This window comes from Microtus pennsylvanicus, chromosome X (genome assembly GCF_037038515.1).
Source record: "Microtus pennsylvanicus isolate mMicPen1 chromosome X, mMicPen1.hap1, whole genome shotgun sequence".
Lineage (NCBI taxonomy): Eukaryota > Metazoa > Chordata > Mammalia > Rodentia > Cricetidae > Microtus > Microtus pennsylvanicus.
In genome coordinates this window covers 128,773,906-128,796,315 of record NC_134601.1, presented here as the reverse complement: position 1 = coordinate 128,796,315, position 22,410 = coordinate 128,773,906, and the positions used below count along the sequence as shown (strand labels likewise).

The following is a 22,410-nucleotide window of genomic DNA, read 5'->3' as shown; positions in this document are numbered from 1 at the left end:
CTACTTGGGAAGCTATTGTTTAAGTATACACAACCCACACCACACCCACCTTCCTCACTGATCTGACCTTAGAGCTGCAGATAATCCCCAGAGCTCACCAGCCTCTCTCAGGAGCATGGCTCCTCTGGCTACCTCTGTTGCTTTGGCAGTATGGAGGCCAGAAAGCCTACTAGTACTGAGAGAGCCTCTCTGACTCAACTTTCTAGATTACATCAAAATATCCACTCAACATGGTACATTAAAACAAAGACTTTATTTATGAATGAATACAGTGTCCAGCAAGGGCAGAAGGGATTTAAATTAGTTCCCTGTAGAGACGTGAGAAGAGGAAGAAGGCATTAGAAAGGAAGGGAGAGAGGGAAATAAGAGAAGAAGAAGCAGAGAAAGAAAGGAAGCCTCAGGGAGAAGGCAATTTCAGAGACAAGGACCTGGCATCAGACCCTGTACATGGGGTAACCATGCCAGACATCCCTAGGTCTCAGTTGTTTCAGCTGGGCCTGCTCCAGAGAAAAAAGTTACAACGAGCAGAGGGGTCACTGGGAGGACCTCGTGGCCTAGCACACATGTAGAACTGGCGGCCCAAGTTGGGTCCTGCTTTCTTCACAGTACGCATCACACATGGCTCCCTATGGCCTCCACAAAGGGGCATAGGGGAGGGCCCACTCAGCATAGACTTCCAGAAGGAGGTCCGTACTTCCTTCTCATTTTTGGCCTCTGAAACCTTGACTTTGTCTTCCACCACTGTCACCTCTTCTGGAGTCTTTGGGATTGTAAGAGGGCCCACCAGAGGCAGGCTAGGTAGCCCCACATCAGGAGAAGGCTGGGGAAGGCTAGAGGAAGGCTGGAAGTAACTCATCAGGTTTTTCTGGTTCCTTTGGGAGACACCTTGACTTTTCCGAGGCCTGGTTGAGTGCATGCGAGCTTTGCTTGGGTGTTTCTGTACCTGGATTTGATGGCTGGGCTGCAGGACTGTCTGAACTGGTACAGGTTCTTGTTCAAGAGGAACTAGGAAGCGAAGAATCTTGAGCTGGGTACCTGCAAACTCAGGGAGGAAGCGGGTACACAGAGCTGGGCACTGTTTTGCTGGCACACAGGACACATTCAAGACAGCTCCCACAGGGCAGTGGTCAGAACCCATCACATCAGGGAGCAGGAAGGAGGACTGGAAGATATCTATGACCAAGCTCCTGTCTCCTAATACATAGTCAAGTCGAGAGCCATAGTTGAGATGGCGTGCACCACTGACCACTGACCAGCAGGTGAAGGCCCTCTCCTGTTTTGGATGGAACCAGCGGTAGCTATCCATGAAAAGCCCTATGTGGGATCCAGCCTCCATCCCTGGGCTACTGAGCAAGCCATCCATCCACTTACGTCCTGGGTCCTCTTCAAAGCACTCCTGGGGAAGGAAAAGTGAATTAAAAGCCAAAACTAGATCCTTAAAATAGGAAGAAATTTAGACTAAACTGCTTCATTTTACGAATAAAATTTGGTTGTCCTAAAGATTCTTGGGTCAATGCCATACAGTCCAGACCAGGCAGAGCTAGGCTTTGGTGTATTTTCTTTTCTTTTTTTGCTTCCTTTGTTTCATTTTATGAATGGGTGTTTTGCCTCCCTGTATATCTGTGCACCATGTGCATGCAGTATCCATGGAGGCCAGAACAGGTTGCCAGGTTCTCAGGAACTGGTGTAACAGACAGTTGTGAGATGCCATGTGGGTGCTGGGAATCTAATCCAGGTCCTCTGCAAGAGGACCACGCACTCTTCACAGCTGAACCATATCTCTGACAAGCATGAGCTTTTAAATAAAGAATGTTAGAAATCAAAGCCTGGGGTTGGAGAGAAGGCTCCGTGGTTAAAATGAGTACTTCTCTTGCAGAGGACTTGAGTTTGGTACCAGCACCCATATAGAAATCTCAACCCTCTCCCCCCGCCCCCATCATTCCAGGGAATCCAATGTCCCTTGGCCTCTGTAGACACCTATACTTATGTGCAGATACCCCCATAAGACACATAATTTAAAATAAAAATAAATCTTTTGAGAAGTTCCTGTTTGTCTTTCTCTATCCCACATTATGCTTACCCTGACATAAAAGCCCCATCTGAAGGTCTGTTGTTTGCTTAATCAAAGGAATTCCCAGAAATGCTTTACAAAAGATTGAAAAACAAAACCAAGCATGTTGGTTACACCTGGAATTCCAGCACTTAGGAGGCTGAGGCAGGAGGACTGCCACCCTGGGTATATTGTAAGACCTCATCACAATAAATAAAAGTGGTGCCTCTAGAGAGAAGTAAGCCAAAATCAGGAGTTGGAAGAATGCTACTTTTTCTTTAAGATTCCCCACTCCATGCCAATCGATTTATTTCATGTGTCAATGTCCTCACTGACATCCCTCCTCCCTCTGGAGCTTGGGGGATTCAGGCATCCATGTCTGATCCCCGATCCACCTGCCCATGCATTTATCCAGTTCGCCCACTTACACACCCACTGATCTGGTGCAATAACACAGTCACAGAGCAGCTGTTTAGTGGCAGAACTGACACTGGGGCAGAGTAGATCTTGGTAACAAAGGCTGTTACTCTGGGGAAATGATCTGGAAACAAGAGGTGAAGCCCATGTGGTAGTAATTTCAGAAGAGGAAGTGCCAAACTGAAATAACAGCTGTGTCATGGGTTTGCGCAAAATATCTAAATGACCCGAGGGAACACCAGACTGAAGATTCTAGTAGGGTGAGACTGCCACTGTCCATGAAGTAAAAGGTGATGGCTACCGGAACTAGCATGGTGCCAATGAGGACGTAAAATGCAATCGCAATAACGTGGCCGGCTGTGGGGACGGGGTAGAAAAGGACAAGAAGAGCAGCTCTGGAGAGAAGCTCGCACTTGGCAGGGTTTATCATCTTTGCCATGCTGCCACCCCGCCACATTAACCAAATTCTGCTAAGAGCCACACCTGTGTTTCCGTGGCTCTCTTGAACACCAGTCAAGTAATCCTCCCATGCCCCCTTTCTGAAGCACCTCCAGGGATGACTGTACCATGTCAACACTGACCACGCCTTGGATGTTGATATACAGTTTTTGTTTTCATCCATACTTTCTAGATGATAATTCCACCTCACAGCAAATCTTAGAAACTACCACTTTTTTTCCCCAGGGAGGACCGTATAAACTAACCCTTCCCCACATTTTGACAGCCAGTGAAAAGTCTTGGTCTGACCCTTGTCTGTGTTAGGGCATTAGACCCCCACCCCAGACTTTCCACCTGGGAACCCAGTGCCATGCTGGCCCGGGAAGCAGGTAGACCATCTTCACTCTCCTTCCTGTCCTACATTGCAATTCCTCAGACTCACCCACAGCCCTGGGGCAGAATGCTTACAGGAGATGGTCCTCCCACATTACTTTTACTCCCCGTAGACTCCACCACCAAGCCTACTTTCCGTGAACCCCTAAACCCCTACCCTATCAAACCCTCTACTGCTCCTTTGTGTCAACTGCTGATACCTAGAGACCCTTTCTATTTGGTTGCCCAGTGTCCATACTGATCTGGAAAGCAGCTGGATCATCTTGCCCTCCTTCCTGTTCTCCACTGTAATTCTTCTGGTTCCATCCTCTGCCCTGTAGCAGACATTTGCCGGGGCCGATCCTCCCACTCTGTTTCAGTTCCCTAGGGACTCCACCAAACCGTGCAGCAGACCCAGTTTGCCTCCTTCCTGAAGACCCTTTCATCACCCCTTTCCTATATGTTAGTCCCCAATACCTAAAAACACTTTCTACTGGGAAACTGCACTGGCCACACATGGCAGGGATTCAATTAGTTGAATCACAGCGTAGTTCCTCTATTGCGATCTCTTCATTCTCAGCCTCAGCCCGGAAACAACCTGTGGAGAGTGCTCCTCCTCCTACCTCAACTCCAGCCACTGGTGACTCCAACTCTTGGTTCAGGCCTAGGGTCAACCTAGCCCATTCATGCCTGCCTTTCTAAATCATTCTTTGCCTTACTGCAACCTATTTGATAGGTCCCCTCTTCCCACCACACCTCCCAACTCCCTGTGAATGCTATCTCTAGGTGTGAATAGTATCCCCTTGGTTCTTTCCTGAAGGTGCTCTCAGTCTTTTCTCCTAGCCCAGCACACTGTGGCAGAGTGCCTGAGCAAACACTATCAAGCAATGCACAGCCATCACACTTTCCTAAGATCCAGCGATGGCAACAGAAACCAAGGAATGGACACTCACCCAAAAAGGACAAGACCAGATAATAGCACCTATAATTACAATCTTCCTAATCCCCAATGCCTAGATACCAACTTAAAAACGCAGTGTGGCTCCACCAGAATTCAATAACTCTTACTATAGCAGCCCCTGAGAAATGTAATATACCTGGAACACAAAACAAAGACTTCAAAATAGCTATTATAAATTACGTCCAAGGACCTTAAAGAAGGCATAAATCCCTTAGCGAAGTCTGTGAAAACACAGTGGAATCAAATAATAAATATACTTCAAAACCTGAAAGAAGAAATAGAATCACTAAAAAAAAAAACCTCAAACTGAGATAAAACTGGAAATGAAAAATTTAGGAACTTGAACAGGAACCTCAGAGGCAAGACTCACCAACAGAATATAAGAGATGGAAGAGAGATTCTCAGGCTTTGAAGAGACAATAGAAGAAATGGACACATCTACCAAAAAAATGTTAAATCTAAAAAACTCCTGACACAAAACATCCAGGAAATTTGGGACACTAAGAAAAGATCAAATCTAAGAATAATAGGAATAAAGAAAGGAGAAGAAATCCAGGTCAAAGGAACAGAAAGTATTTTCAATAAAATCATAGAAGAAAATTTCCTTATCCTAAATAAAGAGTTGGCACGGAATAACCAAAACACTAAACACACAGAACAAAGAAAGATATTGAAAGTTGTAAGGGAAAAAGACCAAGTAACATATAAAGGCAGACCTATTACAATTACACCTGACATCTCAGGGAAACTCTAAAAGCCAGAAAGTTCTGGTCGAGCATTATGCAGACCTTAAGGGACCATGGATGCCAGCCCAGACTACTATACTCAGCAAAACTTGTACTCACAACAGGCAGAGACATTCCATAATAAAACCAAAATTAAACAGTATATATTAACAACCTTCTTCAGGCAATACCTTCAGTATTTTGTTGTTGTTGTTATTCATGATTGTTTGAGCTATCCTGGGTATTTTGTATTTCCTTATAGGGCTGAATATTGTCCTTATAAATTCTGTAAAATTAATTGTTGGTATTTTGATGGGAGTGCATTGAATCTGTAGATTGTTTTTGGTAAGATAGGCATTCTTCAAATATTTCAAAAACTAGAGAATATGACATTTAAAATGTTTAAGAAATTAGGACTTTTCATGACAATGAGACACACCTGCTCCTGGCAGCACCAATTACTTCAAGAGGAAAATGGACATCTAAGAGGCTTCTTATGGAGTTGGTTAGCCATTTGGGCAAAAAAACTGCTCTTGCCTGGACTGCTTGATGAAATGGACATGCAGGACCCACATAAAAATGACTGCTGAATTTGCCTAAAGGTAAGATGATCTTTTTGGGGTTTGTGCTTCATAAAAGAGTCTGCTAGACACAGAAGAAAGTGACTGACAAACTGCCAAAATAGGCGAAACTGTCTTTGAAATTTCCTGCTTCATGGAAATGTCTGCCAGGTACTGTGCACCTCTAGACTAAAGATGGGTGCCTGCAATGTTACAGAAGAACTTTGGGTGAGTGTCCAGGTAGCGAGATGTCTCTATCATTTCTAGAGTTTTGGAAGTTGCTTACAATGCATTTCCTATTAACTTAGGTAATATTATATCCTTCTGGAGTCTTTGATAAAATTAAAAAATAGAAAGTAGTTTATAAATATTGTAACTGTAAATCTTGCTTGATACCTGTTTTGTTATATGTAATTTTACTATGTTAAAGTTAAAGCCTTCCTTTTTGTTTAAATAGAAAAGGGGAAATAGTGTGGGAGGTCCTTCTATGTGTTGCTTTTATTGGTTAGTGAATAAAGAAACTATCTTGGCCTGTGATGGGGCAAAAGAACAGAGCTAGGCAGGGAAAACTAATGTAAATGCTGGGAGAAAAAAGGCAGTGTCAGAGCGAAGCCATGTAGCCCTGCTGGAGCTGGACGAAACTTTACCCGGTAAGACACAGCCACGTGGTGATACAAAGATTACTAGAAATGAGTTAAATTCACATGTAAGAGTTAGCCAATAAGAAGCTAGAGTTAATGGGCCAAGCAGTGCTTTAATTAATATAGTATCTGTGTGGTTATTTTGGGGCTAAGCAGCCAGGAACCAATGAGTTGCCTCCTCCTTGCTACAACTGCCTTATTCCCAATCTCAAATTGTACTACAGACCTATAGTAATAAAAACAGCATGGCATTGGCATAAAAACAGCCATGTTGACTAATGGAATAGAAAGGAAGAACCTAATGAAGGTCCAAACACCTATGGGCATCTGATCTTTGATAAAGAAGCCAGATATACATACCAGAAAAAAAGAGCATCTTTCACAAACAGGGCTGGTCAAACTGGATGGTTACAGGTAGAAGAATGCAAATAGATACAATACATACTTAATGACCAGCATAAAACTCAACTCCAAATGGATCAAAGACCTTAATATAAGGTCAGAAATCATGGATGTGATAGAAGAGAAAGTGGGGAATAGCCTTGAACTCAATGGCTCAGGAGAAGACTTTCTGAATAGAACACTGATAATACAGGTACTAAAAACAACAATAAATAAGTCCTCATCAGAATGAAAAGCCTCTGTACGGATACCATTATTCTAACAAAGTGGCAGCTTACAAAATGGGAAAAGATCTTCACCAACTACATATCATAGAGGACAAATAGCTTTAACATATAAAGAATTAAATAAGTGGACAAAATATAACCCATTTAAAAAATGGGGTACAGACCTAAATAGAAAGATGAGATACAAATGGCTGAAAAACACAAGAAATCTTTAACATACTTAGTCATCAAGGAAATGCAAGCCAAAACCATTCTGAGATTTTATCTTACACTAGTCAGGATAGTCAGGGTGAATCAAACAAATGATAGCTCACACTGTATAGGATGTGAAGTAAAGGGAATACTCATCCCTCTATTGCTGATGGGAGTGCAAACCTGACCAATCACTGTCCCAATCAGTGTGGCAATTTCTCAGGAAGTTGGGAATAGATCTACCTCAAGCTCTAGCTACAGCACTCTCAGGAATATACCCAAAGTACTCTACACCCTGCTCCAGAGACTGATGTAGGAGGCCCTTCTGTCTATGTGTTGTTTTCATTAATGAATAAAGAAATTGCCTTGGCCTGTTGATAGGGCAGAACTTAAGTAGGCGGTGAAGACAAAACTAAATTCTGGGAGGAAAGCAGAGTTGGAGAAATGCCATGGAGCTGCCAGAAACAGACGCTGGTAATTTTACCCGGTAAGCCACTGCCATGTGGCTATACACAAATTAATAGAAATGGGTTAAATTAATATAAGAGTTAGCCAATAAGAAGTTAGAGCTAATGGGCCAAGCAATGATTCAATTAATACAGTTTCTGTGTGGTTATTTCGGGGCTGAGCTAGCCAGGCAGCTGGGATGAACAAGCGGGCCCTCCTCCTACAAGAGACACTGCTCATCCATGCTATGTTCACTCCTGCTCAATTTATAACATCCAAAATTTGGAAAGAGCCTAGGTGTCCATCAACAGACAAATAAATAATGAAAATGTGATACATTCACACAATGAAGTATTACTCAGCTATTTAAAAATAAAATCATAAAATCCACAATTATATAGATGAAACTAGAAAAATCATCTGGAGTGAGGTAAGCCAGACCTAAAAAGACAAATACAGCACATATTCACTTATATGTGTATGTTAGTCTTTAAGCTTTCAATGGGCACGCTAGTTATAGAGTAAGGGATTAGGAGGGATGGAAGTATTTCCTAAGGAAGTGGAAATAGAATACATAGAATACAGTTATGGTTATGGAGAGATGGGTGGGAGGTGGGGTTGGGTGTGAGCCGAAGCAAGAGGATTAAATAGAGATAGGGAGAAAAGAGGAAGGTAAGAAAGAATACATTGATTGACAGCTAAGGCTAAAGGCAATCCAAGTTGTCATATTAAACCTACTACAGTATAAGCTTATTAATATATACTCATAAATGAAAGACGTATAAATGAAATCACCAAATAATGGACAAGCAAGCTCCAACTAGACACCTCCTGCTAAGAATTGAAACCTCCAGTACCAGGAATGGGTTACATATAATTGAATTGTTGACCAAATGAGCCCCAAGGACACCCTCACACAATTCAGGCTATTTCCAAGGTTATTGATTGCTCTTTACAAATCGAGGGTAAAGCCCTATTGTCAAGACAACACAAACATATCTCATTGAACACAGAAAAGTTAAGCTGGTGCCTTACGAAAGCCAGTACTCTGCACATTACCAAAAGACAAAGGTAATTATCAACTCAGATATAAACCCACTGATAAACAATGGTGACCTGAATGCACGATATACTCTTCTGTAATAGTAGCACAAAAGTCCTGGGAGAAAGCCACCACTTTCTGATTGGATTTACCCATGTCTGACACTACCCTGGTGGCCAAGAACCTGAGGCTAGTCAGGGACTTGGGGGAAAACTAAATACCATTGTTCTGCTAAAGGAATATAGCAATACAATGACTTGTATACCCATTAGTGCCTTGATGAGCTATCATCGGAGGAGCTTCCACCTGAAGAAAATGGGAGCAAATACAGAGACCCACAACTGGACAATGTGTGGAGTGACAGATCATGGAACATTCAGTCCTAAATAGGATATCTTCATCAAACCCTTCCCCCTCAGAGCTCAGGGAGATATGCAGAGGACAAAGAGGAAAAATTGAAAGAGCCAGGGGGCATAGGAGACAGAAAGGAAACAATGCCACACACACACACAAACTCAGAGACTGGGGCAGTTTGTACAGGGCCTGCACAGGTCCAAGCCACATGTATTCCAGCACTGAAAGTAGGAAATGGACATCATCGCTAACCACAAAGCAATCTACAATAGACAACTGCTCACAAAGGAAAAATCAGTTTTCTACAATAGAATCTCACTGGATATGTTAACCACACTGAAGGGAAGGCTCCATGCCAAGCAGTAGGCGGCCAACACCAAACATGATGGTACTTTTATAGATATTTGAGCATTTTTTTTCTTTGCTGGCCTTTTGCTTACATATTATGCTTTCCAATTTTGTTTTTATGCTTTCTCCCTGTGTGTGTGTGTGTGTGTGTGTGTGTGTGTGTGTGTGTGTAAGGAAGGTGTACAGTTGCATGAATAGGGAAAGAGGAGAAGAGCTGGGAGATGAAGGAGGGAACAATAATCAGAATACATTGTGTAAAAAAATCTATTTTTAATAAAATAAAAGATCCTCATTCCAGAGGATCCATCCCTGAACCATTGAGGAAGGAATGATGAAAAGCTGCCACAGGCCTTGATGGGCTTCCCTATTCCACTTTCAGCCCATACTTAGGCAGTGAAGTTTCCATAAAACCCAAAAGCAGGGTTCAGAGAACTGGACAGCTCAACATGTAGAGGTGCAAGACAAACGAAGACTCATCCATGTGTTGGGAGAATGACTCACCCAACTCCACAGGAATGGAAGCTGGCACAAATGGCCCTTCCAGACGTTCCTCTGCATGTATTTCTTCATCTGTCTATTTATATTATTTCAAACATTCTTTATGGATAATCATTAGACTTAAGTTAGAGTGGCTGTCTGAGTACTTGCTTTGCTCTGGCAAATTAACACACAGATGAGGTCATGGGAACCTCAATTTATAGTTCAGAAGTTCCAACTGTGACTGGGTCTGAAGTGACAGTTTTGGAGAGTAGTCCTCAACCTGTGGGATCTGACCATGTTTGGGGCATATAAGAGTTAGCCCATAAGGAGCTAGAGCTAATGGGCCAAGTTAACGGAACAGTAGTAAAGGACAACTAGCTGATGTGCACAGATGCAAAGCTGTCGCTTGCTTGGAGGCAAGGAGAAATCCCCACCCCTTTTGAGCTCACAGGAGTCTTCTGTTGGTTATTATAGGATGAGAGCAGAGAAAACAGGCAGTTTGCTTTTGTAGCACAGCAGTTTTCTATGAGATGGTCAAGATGAAGACTTCATATAAATTCTAAAGTAGTGTTTCTCTAGCTTGTGTCTGTTGTAGGACTTTTCAAACAATCCATTACTGTGGGTCTACACCTAAGAGATTCTGATTCCATTGTTTTGGTGTAGTATTAAGGTATTGATAGGTTTGCTCTAATATGCACTTAAGGGTTAAGGAAACATTGGCCTATAGGGAATAAGAGGCTCATATAAGAAAAGGAAGAAAGAATACACTAGCAACCTACATATTCATTAATGAACAAAAGGAAAATAGAATACACATACAGAATACAATACTATTTTGCCAAAAATACTATATTTGCAGCAAATGAATGGAACTGAAAGACATGAAAACAAGGGAAGCCCAGAAAGAGAGATGTCCTGTGATGTCACTCATGTATGGAAGTCTAAAATGTTGATTTCATGGAGCAGAGTAGAGCAGTTGTTACCAGAGTCCAGGAGAGGTAGGAAGAAAAGGAGAGAGTAGCTGCTTAATGTGAACAGCTTGATAGGAAGATAAAGACCTAGCAGTGTTCCACAGTATAGGAAGAGCTAATGATAAATTATTTCATATCTCAAACCTTGTAGTTCAAAGAAGTTTTCATTGTTTGCCCATACAGAATGACAAATGTTTGAGGTGACAGATTAGGCAATTTGTCCCATTTGACCATTATTCATGCCAAAATATTATATCATATTCCATAAATATGTACAATTTTACATGTAATTTCGGAATAAAAAAAGGATACATTCAAACCAAGCACTGTTTTTCCATAAAGGCACCTTTGGTGCCAAACTCCCAGTACTACATGGGATACTTAAAGGAACAGAACCAGAGAGGGGCCTAGAGTTTCGAGGGAGCCTTACCAGACTGCCTGCGTCACAGTGGTCAATGGGCCGATGAGCTGTATTCAGGTCCCCTAGGATTATCACATGGCTGAAAAACACAACGTGGGGTTGTCAACCGGACATTCAAGAATGAGGAGTCCCATGTACTTTACCCCCAGGTCTGAGAGCTTGGAGATGCAACCTCCTCCTAGAGCTTTTGCTACCAAATACTCATAGCAGTGCGCCTCTTCCATTCTCCCATCTGGACACTTCTCACACATGAGGAACCGAATTCTGAGCAGCAAAGCTGACACTATTCCATATAATATGAATGCTTCAATGATCTCTATCTAATGCCATCCTTCTCGTCCTTCAAAGCTGAGCTCAGACACCACTTGGAGGAAGTGCCCCTTGATTACTTTAACCTACTCCCACTTTTTTTTTTTTTTTTTTTTTTTTTGGTTTTTCGATACAGGGTTTCTCCGTAGCTTTTGGTTCCTGTCCTGGAACTAGCTCTTATAGTCCAGGCTGGCCTCGAACTCACAGAGATCCGCTTGCCTCTGCCTCCTGAGTGCTGGGAATAAAGGCGTGCACCACCACCGCCCAGCTCCTCCTACTTTTTTCCTGTCCATCCTTGGAACTAGGCACTTTACCACTCTTGCCTCGTTTTGTCCTCAAAACTCTTCTCTGGGGGTAGGTGTTTGGAAAAAGAGAACACGGACCACAGCTGCCCTTGAGGTTTATGGTAAGCAAAGAGCTCGGAGTACAAAGACAGTGTTCATGTCACTTTACTCTGTTCCCACAGCTCTTAAGACAGCAAGGCCTGTTCAGGTCAGCACGACAGTGTTCAAAACTAGAAGGTAAAGGAACTCAAAGACAAAATACTATATCCTTTTATGGAGCACGACACAAGGCGAGTCACCAAGATGAACTCAACCAAGCCCAGCTGCCTAGATTTACAATACCTGCCAGCTGCCAAGAGTGCTTCTGCTCGGATCTGCAGTAGGCGATAGAAACGCATCTTGAAGGTCAGCCGCTCAGGCCTCCCAGGATCCGCATGGGGACAGTACACATTGATGAGAGTCAAGGTCTTCTCCTTCCCTTCCAAAGTGCTACGAAGAAAAGAGCCCCCACACAAAGAGTTCAGATCTAAGACTCCCCGTCCACAGCTACACCATCCAGCTCCCACTTAATGGTTGCCCATGGGATAGAAGAAAAAGGGTTAGGGAGACACAAGCAAGCAGGCACGAGCAGGTCTAGGGGATAGGCACTGGGTGAAGTAAGGAGGGCTTAAGAGTCCAGGTAAACTGGAGGATAATTCTGCCTTTCATGAAGATGAGATACCCCAAAAGAATCCAATTTGGAGCAATGAGTTCTATGCTGGCTAAGCAGCTTTTGAGTAGCCTGTGGCAATTAGCTGTACTCCCACTGTAGAGAGGGGAACACAAGGCTCAAAAAGAAGCATGATTTGCCAGGATCACTTAGCCCACCCAGTACTAGAGTCTAGGAAGGAAAGTTTGTGAACTATAGCAACTGCATACCTATAAGATGAACCTTACTAAAAAACTACAGAGAAACCCTGTCTCGAAAAACCAAAAAAAAAAAAAAAGATGGACCTTATATTCTGGATACTGACTAGAACCAGAGATGGTCTGTAGTAGGAAGATACAGGCTATTACCGGATCTTGTGCTGGGTAAGGACGGCCCGGCCCTCACTATCCAGAACCCGGAGTTCCTCTTGGGTGAACTCATCCAAGTTTCCATAGCAGCCAACATCCCCATTCTGGGTGGCAAACACACCACTCAGGCCTTCTTCAGCAGCCACTGGGGTAGCACTGTCCTTACAAAACGTAGCCACACCTGGGGACAGATAGAGTATTCAGAATGGGATCAGCAACCAAAATACTACTGTACAGCCTGTTCCACTCCAAATGTACCCATACAAGGAATAGTTTTTGATATCTCTGTTAAATGTAACTCAAGGGCCATTATATGGCTCTGAAAAATCTGAAGCAACTAACCCATACCCTGAGGCCTCAGATTCATGTAAAAAAAAAGCAACAGAATGGTCAGGCAGTGGTGGCACAAGCGTTTAATCCCAGCACTTGGGAGGCAAAGGCAGGAGGATCTCTGTGAGTTCAAGGCCAGTCTGATCTTCAAAGCCAGAGCCAGGACAGGCTCCAAAGCTACAGAGAAACCCTGTCTCAAAAAACCAAAAAAAAACAAAAACAAAAACAAAACCGAAACCAAAAAAGCCACAGAATGTTTTACTTTACAAGAACAACAACAATGTATATTACACAGATACATGACAAATGCTGATAAAATATTGGCTATTAGTATTAACACATGCATAAATGTCTAAACCCTTGTAAGAGCCTAGAAAGTAAACATTAACCTCATTTTCTAGATAAGAAACCTAAGATACAAAGGTAAAGTAACTTTCCAGCGAACACACAGCTAGGAAGTGAGCCACGGCCTGAACCCTAGCAGTTCAGCTCCAGAGCTCACCCAATTTTTACTGTACTTCTGAGGGCCAAAAAGATAATCTGGTACATAAATATTAATGTAACCTCAGATTTTATGCAGCTTTAGCTCTGGAGATGAAAAGTTGGAATATATTACCTTCTCGTTAAATACCCAAACACTTCACTGCTACTTGGCCCCATCACCAACACTAAGTTAAATACCCCCAGAAGACCCCATTTACCAGAATAGCCACTACGGCTGCGGCTGAAGCTGAAATAGGAGTTATAGCCCTCAACAACAGCCAGGGGCTCTGTCAGTACATCTCCTGGAAAAAAAATGTAATACAAAGTCAGAGGTAAAACTAGCACCATGGACCCATGAAGGACTAGAATAACAGTTACAGGCTAATTACTAGCGTACATCAGAGCCATAACTGGGGGAAGGGAGTGTTTACAATGACAGGAGCTCGAAACATGGAAAGCTCAGGGAGGGAAATGATATTCAAATTAGACGGGAAAAACTGAGGAGAGCGAAATCAGAGCTAAGTCTTATGGTCTAGGTGATGTGAGGACTGCTGGAAGGATGCTGGCAGTGGGAATTAGAGGACTGAGATGGGAGCAGGGATGGAGAACTAAGGAATCTGCCTCGGGGGCGTGGAAGGAGAAAATTCAAGGCACGGAGTTGGGGCGGTAGAATGGGCGGGAATCTGTGCACGAGGGTTTCAACTGGGAGAGCAGCACAGGAGTGGGAATTAAGGGCACTAGCTGGGGTGGGGGTTTAAACGGGAAAGGGATTAGTACTTTCGGGTGGGTATAAGGGCAGGATTCTAAGTATCGATAAACGGAAACGTGAAATGAGGTGGAGCAGGAAGCGAAAGTTAGCAGGAGAAGAAAAAAAGGTAAAAATCCTGGATTCTCGAATGCTTACTGGTCACTTTGGTCTCCTGAAGACAAACAACATCGGCATCCAACTTGTCCAAAATGCGTCGCAAGGCTGTGGGACAGTTGCTGGGTCCCTGGCATGTCAGCCCTTGCAGGGGACTCCGGATCCCATTGATGTTCCAGCTTACCACACGCAACATTTTGGTAAACTGTCCCGTTTCACGAAGCAAGCTTAGGCGCGGAAATTCATGGCCACCTCCCGGAAGTGAGCTAGAGCTCCTCCTTCCACGCGCGTGTGCGCAGGCGTTCTCATCTGGTCCCTCCGCCCCCTCCGCGACGGCAGGACGCACGCAGGGCGGGGCTTCGAGTTCAGTTCTCACAGGCGGGAGACGGAACTAAGGTGGAAGCTGTAGGAAAACCGGGCTTGGTCGTACAAGCTTATAACCCCAGTACTCAGGAATCTGAGGCACGGGCAGTCATGAATTCATGGCCAGCCTGGGCTACATAACAAGACCCAGTCCAAAGCCTGTGAAGAGTGACTGGTGAGAAGCGCGTCCCTGGTTGGGCTCCAGAAGAAAATTCTGGCCGCATGCTGGCCTGGACGCCCGAGTCTGACTGCTGTTCTCGACACAAAAGTCCCCTTGATGCGTCAGGTTACTTACAAATGGGATTTTGTCACTTTGTCAAAGGGCGGGCCTCTGGGAATTCAAATTCAGCCAAAACCCTGCCCCCCATCGAGGCAGAACTCCAATTTAAGTGGGCGGCCCCTGGCGGTGGCTGAGTGGCCTCAGCCCCTGGTGTCCTTTGGGCCATGGCATAGAGAACTTTTTCAGTTGGAAGATGGAGCAGTTAATTAAGAACCTAGCTACTACGGTAAGGCTTAGGAGAATGACCTCTGTTTTTATTGAGCCTGGAGGCAGGAGACTTCCTCAAATCCTCCCTGTATAGCCTTATTTGTCTTGGTTCTCATAGCATGTAAAGGATGACACAGAGCACATACTTGCATTTGGCTCCATTTCTCAGATGAGCAAAATTGAGGCCTGGAAAAATTTAAGCTTCAGAACAGTATTGTCTCCGTATGCAGTTGTGGTTTTCCCGTCTACATTGTGTCCTTTCATTCTTAGGATAAACCAGAAAAAGGCGCCGAAGCTAAGTAGAAGTTGAGTAAATTCGTCCCAGTCTCACAGAAGTGGTAGAGCCAAGATTTAAACCCTTCTTACTCAGGTAAACGATCGAGGTTTTTTGGGTTTTTTTTGAGTTAAAATTTTCTGTTCACGCACCCCTGCATTTAGGTATTTTCCTGTGGGCACTCCTACACTCTGTGGTCCATTCTGTCCTAGTATTTACCACAATGCAAACTCCCAATGATTTCTGTAGTCGCTAGATTGCCAACGCCTGAATGCAGTGGCCATCTCTGACATAGCATATATGGTAAGAGGATAGGTATTTAGCAGATGGGTATAAACAGGGCAATAGCAATGGGTTCTTGGCTTCTTTTTGAGCGCACAGAAACAATTAACAGGCATAGCCCAATTTCGAGGGGAAAATATTACTTCCCACCCGAATATTTTTCACTGAAAATGCTGCAGTTATTTGTGCTTGAGCACACACACCCTCAGAATTTCACAGTCTTAGAGCCATCATCCTCTGTGGCTGCTTTCCCACCCCCAGAGGACTTAAAGGTTACTAGTTATTGCCATCAGAAAATAGCTCTGTAATTAAGAAAAGACTGTGCCTTGAGCTTTTCCATGCTTTGGGAGTTGCTGGCTAAGGATTGAATCCCAAGAGTGGGTTAACTAGGACAAGGGAAATGAACATTTTTCTTCGTGTTGCCAGATTGCTTTCAAGCAACAGATTTTGCCCAGACTGCACTGAAGTCATATAGGAAGCCCAGCCCCAAGGAAATCCAGTTCTTGCTCACCTCAATAGCTGATTTAATTTCCCCATTCTCCAGTGACTTGTTAATATTAGTACTGACCTTTGGGGCAAGGTGAACACATGGTTGGACTGAAGAGAAAAGGCTGTGGGTGGCTCAGGAACTTCTTTGGCAGCCACAGCAGCTAATATTTCAACACTGCACACACCCCTTAACAAGGGCGCTTCCTCAGCCTTCCCAGGAACCAACGAATGTCTCCGGGTTTCCTATTTGATGCCACCCACTGGACCTGCTTTGGGGCTCTGTAAATGCAGGAGAGCCATTGGATAATTAGCGATGGAAGAAAAAGCCTCTAAGAGAACAGGTAGGTGAGAAAAAAGGAAAAGTAGCTAGGTGTTTCACAGGTCAAAATCCTTGCTTCAGGCTCTTGGGAAGGTTTTCTTTGCAAAGGAGTTTGATTGAGCTATATTAAAGGGTATGGGAGAGTTGGGAAAAGATGAAATGTAATTCTAATCTATCGCTCACTATTTTAAAATCCAGTTGTACTTGACTTTGTAGGACACTAGCCTAAAGGGCAATCCCGTACTGTCTTTGAAATTTCAATTTTCATTTTATTTTCTTTCATTTTTGGAAACAGTGTCTATGTTTCCCATGCTGGCCCGAAACTTTATCCCAGACTGGCTGTGATTGTGTGACCCTCCCAGACTAGCTTCCAACTATGTAGTATATTTTTTAATTCAGTGTACAATAGAGACTTTATCTCTGACCTGTCCTCTCGAGTGTAAAGTAGGGTTGATTTGCTATGAAACTTTGATAAGTTCCTTAGTTTCTCTGGGTGTCAATAGGCACCTTACTAAAATATAAATTAAAGCCCCTAGCCTACTTCCCACAGAGGTCTGGCCTGATGATCAAGAAAAGGTGGTGTTTGGGGAGGCAGAATACAGAACTCTTTGGAGAGATACTTCGGGACTTTCATGCTGTGTCTGAGATTAGTGCTCTTGGCTTTTATGTGGCATCCCCAGGTAGTACTACCCACAACCCTCTAGTGCGCTCCTTTCTGACTGACTATGGTCAATGAAGAGCCACTCCTATGACTAGAATGCAGTGAGCTTTGCTTACCAGATGTGATTCTGCAAATAGTAGGGGGCCAGGGTGGCTGCTATTAGAGAAGTCCTGATCTCTGCTCATCCATGAATCTAACCCATAAGCATGTGCTCAACCATCTGTCAGCGTTCTAGCCTGTAGCAAATGCATTCACAACCACACATTTCAACACTTGCCAAAACCAGACCCCATTTATTATTATTATTGTTATTGTTGTTGTTGTTGCTGTTTTGTTCTTCGAGACAGAGTTTCTTTGTGTAGCTTTGGAGCCTGTCCTGGTACTAACTCTGTAGACCAGGCTGGCCTCTAACTCACAGAGATCCACCTGCCTCAGCCTCCCAAGTACTGGGAATAAAGGCATGTGCCACTACAACCTGGCTTTCCATTTATCATTTTATTGCCCATGCGAACTGTTCTGATGCTTTAAATGAGATTCCTCTCCACACTCTGTACTTGGAGGTGAGAGCACTCTCCACGGGTCTTCAAAAGTCACATTTTATAGTTTTCTTCTCTAGAGATAGTCCCACTTTAAAATTTATGGTTCAACCTTTAGCCTTGAGTGTAAATCTGATGCTGAGTAAACTCTGTCTATAACCAATACATTAAACCTTCTTAGAGGGAATTTTATAATTTTATTTATTCTATTCCATCCCAAAATTTTAAAACTTTCTTAGATGTCCCTCTTTACCTCAGACAAATCACCGCCGCCCCCCTCCCACATTCCCTGAAAGGTGTTAAACCTACCATGGTGAACTGGGATTTCTTATCGCCGTATGTATCTCATCTGCAGCAGAGAGATGTAGGCTGTAAACATAGTCACTGCATAACTGTCCTCCATACCAGAGCCTGAGATGAACAGTTAGAAGATCACAGGGATTCAGGCCCCAGTTTCAAGGAGCCCAAAGTCTAGTTAGGAAAAGAGAAAGCCTTGCTCACATAGAGATACATATGCAATATGAGAATCAAGGGCAAAGCCTCTCTCAAGGCTCCAAGGCTGACTTTCAGAGAAGGGAAACACTACAACAGATCTTGACGAGCACGACAGAGCTCAATGAGAATAGAAGATGCTCCAGGCTAAGCAAAAGCTTAAAGACAGGAAAATGCTGTTGGGTTAGCAGACTGAATAGGTAGGTTGGGACAGATTTAGCAGAGGTTTGAATGCTAGTCTGGGGCATTTCTAGAAGGCTTGTTTTATTCTGTTTCTGGGCTGAGAATGGTGGAAAGTTTCATCGACAGGTTTAAATTAGGTTATCAAACCCAGACCCTGACTTTTACCCTTTCAGATCTTGTCAGAGACCTTCTAGCCACCTAGCTCAGATTTCTTGCTACTAAAATTATCTTCTTGATTCTTGGCAGTGTCATAAGGACAAATTTATAAACATAAAAGTTATGTTCATGTGATTGGTTAGATTACCTTGGACAAGCTGTCCCTTCCTCAGACCCATTTCCCTGTGTTTTGACTGTGGGTGTTTGAAAGGAACAAGTAAGATAAATGAAATGATGCTTTGTGGACATTTGAAACCATAGAGACTAGTAAGATCTTTAAAATAGACTTCCACTAGTTATGTGTCTTATTAGAGCTAAGAAACTTGTGTTTTATAAAGTCTGTTTCTAAGACTCTAGGAGTTCTCTGCTAATCTGAAAGAGATTATTTTTTAACTTTAAATCGACACCTAATTATACATACTTGTGTGCTACTGTATGTTTTAATACGTGCATATAATGTGCGATGATTAATTGGGATAGGTATAACCTCAAATATTTATCGTTTCTCCTCTCTACTAGCTACTTAGAAGTATAATTACTTGCTTTCAACTATTGTTATCCTTCTGATGCACAGCTTTAGAACATCAGAAGTTAGTCCTGCTCTCTACCCGAATCCCACAACAGTTGTTCTTTCTTCCCCTCTTCCCACTAGTCTATACTCAGCTTCTTACCAACATCTTTTAGGTTCTGCAAATAAGTGAGAACATGTAGGATTTGACATTCTATGCCAGACATAGTTAACAGAAACCGAAAATGAGTTTATCTCTAATTGATTCTCAGGAACTCTTCATGGTGCAAATGTTAATCCTGCGTTGTAATATTATGATAGAGTTTACAGATTACTTGAAAGAACCGACTCATTTACTTCACAAATGGAACAGCAATGTTGAATAATATATATTCAACATTTCCCAGGTTTCTTCATGTATATCAGTATATTGGCTCTTTACTAGCCGTGAAGGCTAGTAAGGCACTACTTTCTTTCCCTATATACCAAATGAAAGAGCAAAACAAAGCAAAAAACAGCTAAGTCTCTGAAAAGTTAGCCTTCTGCCCAGTTTCTTAGATCCAGCAATGGGGCAAAGTGAGTTTCCACCCAGGCAGTGTGGCTTCTTACTCCATTGTTCTTAACTGTTGGGATCCACTGCCACAGTAGGTGCATTGTCCTAGGTAGACTTTGGTATTGAAAGTCTTATATGATGTAGACACAGCAACTGGAGGGAATCTAACCCTTGAATAGAAGAAAGTTCTGAGAAGATATTTTAGGAAGCTTCTTAAAAGGCAGAGTGGAGCTGAGAGCATTTGAGGGCAGGGCCTGGAGATTTCTTTTCCTGAGAGACTGCCCTTGCATAGTCCAGCTCAGTGGAAGAAAGTTGAGCTTCCTAATACCCAATCACTGGAGGTTTGTTGGGGGTGGGAAGGTTACAGAGAATGGAGTAAAAGGGCACTTGGACATCTTCCAGGCGAGCTGTGCAGTTGCATGAATTCTACAGATAAAAGTCTCAAAATAACCGGGGAATGGCAAGAAGAGTGGGGACAAATAAAGGGGAGGCATCTGGATGAGGTGGCTCTGGCATGTGAAATTGTGCTGTTTAGATATAGGTCATTGTCTCTTGCCCCTCATGCATACTTTGCTCAGTGCAGTTTCCACTCTCCTAAGCCCCCATCCCAACAACTTGGCATGATGAGCTTTAGCTGGGGTTTGGATTAGATTGTGATGCCGTTATTGCTGGGTCATCTCATACCATTGGCAGCCATGTGAACTGCGCTTACATATCGGCTCTCTGCCCAGCAATGGCTGCATTCACTCCTATTCCCAAGGTGTCAGATTTACTTGATTTATTTAACCTTGGCTGGAGAGAGTATAAAGTTGATCAGATAGTGCCAATCTCTTTGAGGAGCCCCGGACAGCTCATTTTAAGAGGGAGAGGTCTTGTGGAGAGGCAGGCAGCAAACTCCAGGGAAGGACAATTTTTGCAATGCCTTGTTGAGTAGGATGAGCAGTGAGGTAGTGAAAGTCTACTTCCAGTTTGGATCTTAAATTGCTAGCTCAAAACATTGCATTTTGAATTAGGGCCATTATGTTTGTGGTTTTGTTTTGAGGGTTCATGTAATTCTGGTGTGAATCTCTATCTGTGTTGGAGCTTCACATTGTAATTAGGCCTGCTTTTTTTTATTTCAAAGCTGAGACCTATCTCCATCACCTTTGTCATGCCACACCACACAGGATGTAAGCACATGATCTTTGGGTTTTTTATTTGCATACTCTACTAGTCCTGTCTTCATTGGCGGGAAGTAACTGGTCAGACCTGGGCTGTCTTGCTGGCTCCCCTCCTTGCTGGGCTCCAACTTATCTTCTATGTACATAGCTCTTAGAGTTCAGAGGCCTTTGCTGACTTCTGCCTAGCCTCTGGCTTTCAGCACCCACGTCCCAACTTGTACATACAGGAGCAGAAGGAAAAGAGGCAGCTGTAGATAGTCTTTGAGAGGCTCAGAAACCCAGTGATTTCCCTGGCCCAGCCCTGCCCACCTACTGCTGTGGCTGCGACATCAGAAAGGACAGCTAGGAACATAGGTAGTGAGGTCCAATACCTTGTCGTCAGTGTTGTCATTGCTGCAACGTCTAAGATGGCTCAAGAGATGGGAGAACTCACTCAAACCAGGTTACAGAAGATCTGGATTCCACACAGCAGCAGCAGGCTTCAACGGCGAAGGGGCTGTAAGTGGGGTTTACATTTGTGGGTGGTGGTGGTAGGGGGTCTAGAAAAATAAACGATGCTCTCTGTCCACTCCTGCCCTCACATAGTTGGAATAGATGAACAATTGAATAAAATAGCTGGAACATAACAAGAGGCTAATATGAGAAAGGGTACGGAAGTAAGAAAGAAAGGCAGGCAGAGAACAAAGAATGAAGATTAGATAAAGAGCACCTAAACTATGGGTACCCCAGACTAAGGGCTTTCCCCCTTGAATTGGGAGCTTGTTTGGAATGCTTCTTTCTAGAATGTGAAGCTTCTAATATAGTACTATTCAGAATATTTTAGTTTGACTTCTTTTCTGAAGGATCTGGAAATGGATTTTGTTTAATTTATGCTAGGGTGAAATAAGGTGATGGTTCCTGGCATCATGTCTTGGAGGATAGGTGCTGAGTCCACAACACTACCATGTCAGCATTGCCCTTCTGCTTTCACCGTCCTTTTAAAAATAAGTCTCTACCTGCCTGGGCTGGGGAAGACTAAGTACTGGGCTCCTGTATGCCTTCCTGGCCTTGACTTTTAGATAGCCTTGCTTTTCTGAGGAGCTGAGGGAAAAGACAGTATCACCAAGCCAAGTCTACTGGTGTATTATTCAACTTGAAATTTTAAGGAACAGGCTGAGGGAAAGTAAGCAAAGCTTGGAAATAGGCTTTGAAACTGAAGTATGCCATTTCTCATAGATAACCGAGATACTTGTGCAACCAGGTGTTTCCAGCCCAGCTTGAGAGTGCAGAAGGGGGCTAGAGATAAGACATCTGTGAACTGCAGGATTCAGACAGCTTAAGCAGCTGCGGAGGAAGCTACTAGACCCAATGTTAGACGACAGTAGTCCTAAGACATACTGTGGGTATTACTTCATCATAGCTGTTCCAGGAAGACGTACAATATTAGATTAGTGCATAGGATGCTGGATATGTATAGAGGAAGCAGAATGGAGGATAAAACCCAATGTCATGTTCTCCATTGTTATCTTCATCAGCAATTCTAATTACTCATCTGGAAATATAGGAGTTTGTATAAGATAGAAGCTCCTTCCACCC

At 43.4% G+C, this 22,410-nt stretch overlaps 2 protein-coding genes across 6 annotated transcripts in view; one reads left to right on the top strand and one right to left on the bottom strand.

The window, feature by feature from the left end:
• Positions 1 to 234: 234 nt before the first annotated feature.
• On the bottom strand, positions 235 to 16,484 carry Apex2 (apurinic/apyrimidinic endodeoxyribonuclease 2). Its single transcript, XM_075958035.1, has 7 exons — positions 16,347 to 16,484; positions 14,415 to 14,775; positions 13,729 to 13,812; positions 12,698 to 12,878; positions 11,984 to 12,130; positions 11,058 to 11,127; positions 235 to 1,396 (listed from the first exon to the last, which is right to left on the bottom strand). The coding sequence occupies exons 2-7, from the start codon at positions 14,566 to 14,568 to the stop codon at positions 488 to 490; spliced, it is 1,545 nt and encodes a 514-aa protein (XP_075814150.1). The 5' UTR covers positions 14,569 to 14,775; positions 16,347 to 16,484; the 3' UTR covers positions 235 to 487.
• Positions 16,485 to 16,490: 6 nt separating this feature from the next.
• Positions 16,491 to 22,410, top strand: part of Pfkfb1 (6-phosphofructo-2-kinase/fructose-2,6-biphosphatase 1) — a 64,554-nt gene continuing 58,634 nt past the window's right edge. For 3 of the 5 annotated variants that reach the window (XR_012909032.1, XM_075958037.1, XM_075958041.1), the window contains exon 1: positions 20,505 to 21,333. Coding sequence is in view for 4 of the 5 variants with exons in the window: in XM_075958037.1 (XP_075814152.1) it covers positions 21,243 to 21,333 (91 nt within the window). In the remaining variant the exon portion in view is untranslated. Of the gene's footprint in view, positions 16,609 to 20,504; positions 21,334 to 22,410 lie in introns of those variants that run through there. The other 2 variants (XM_075958039.1, XM_075958036.1) reach the window with 2 other exon arrangements.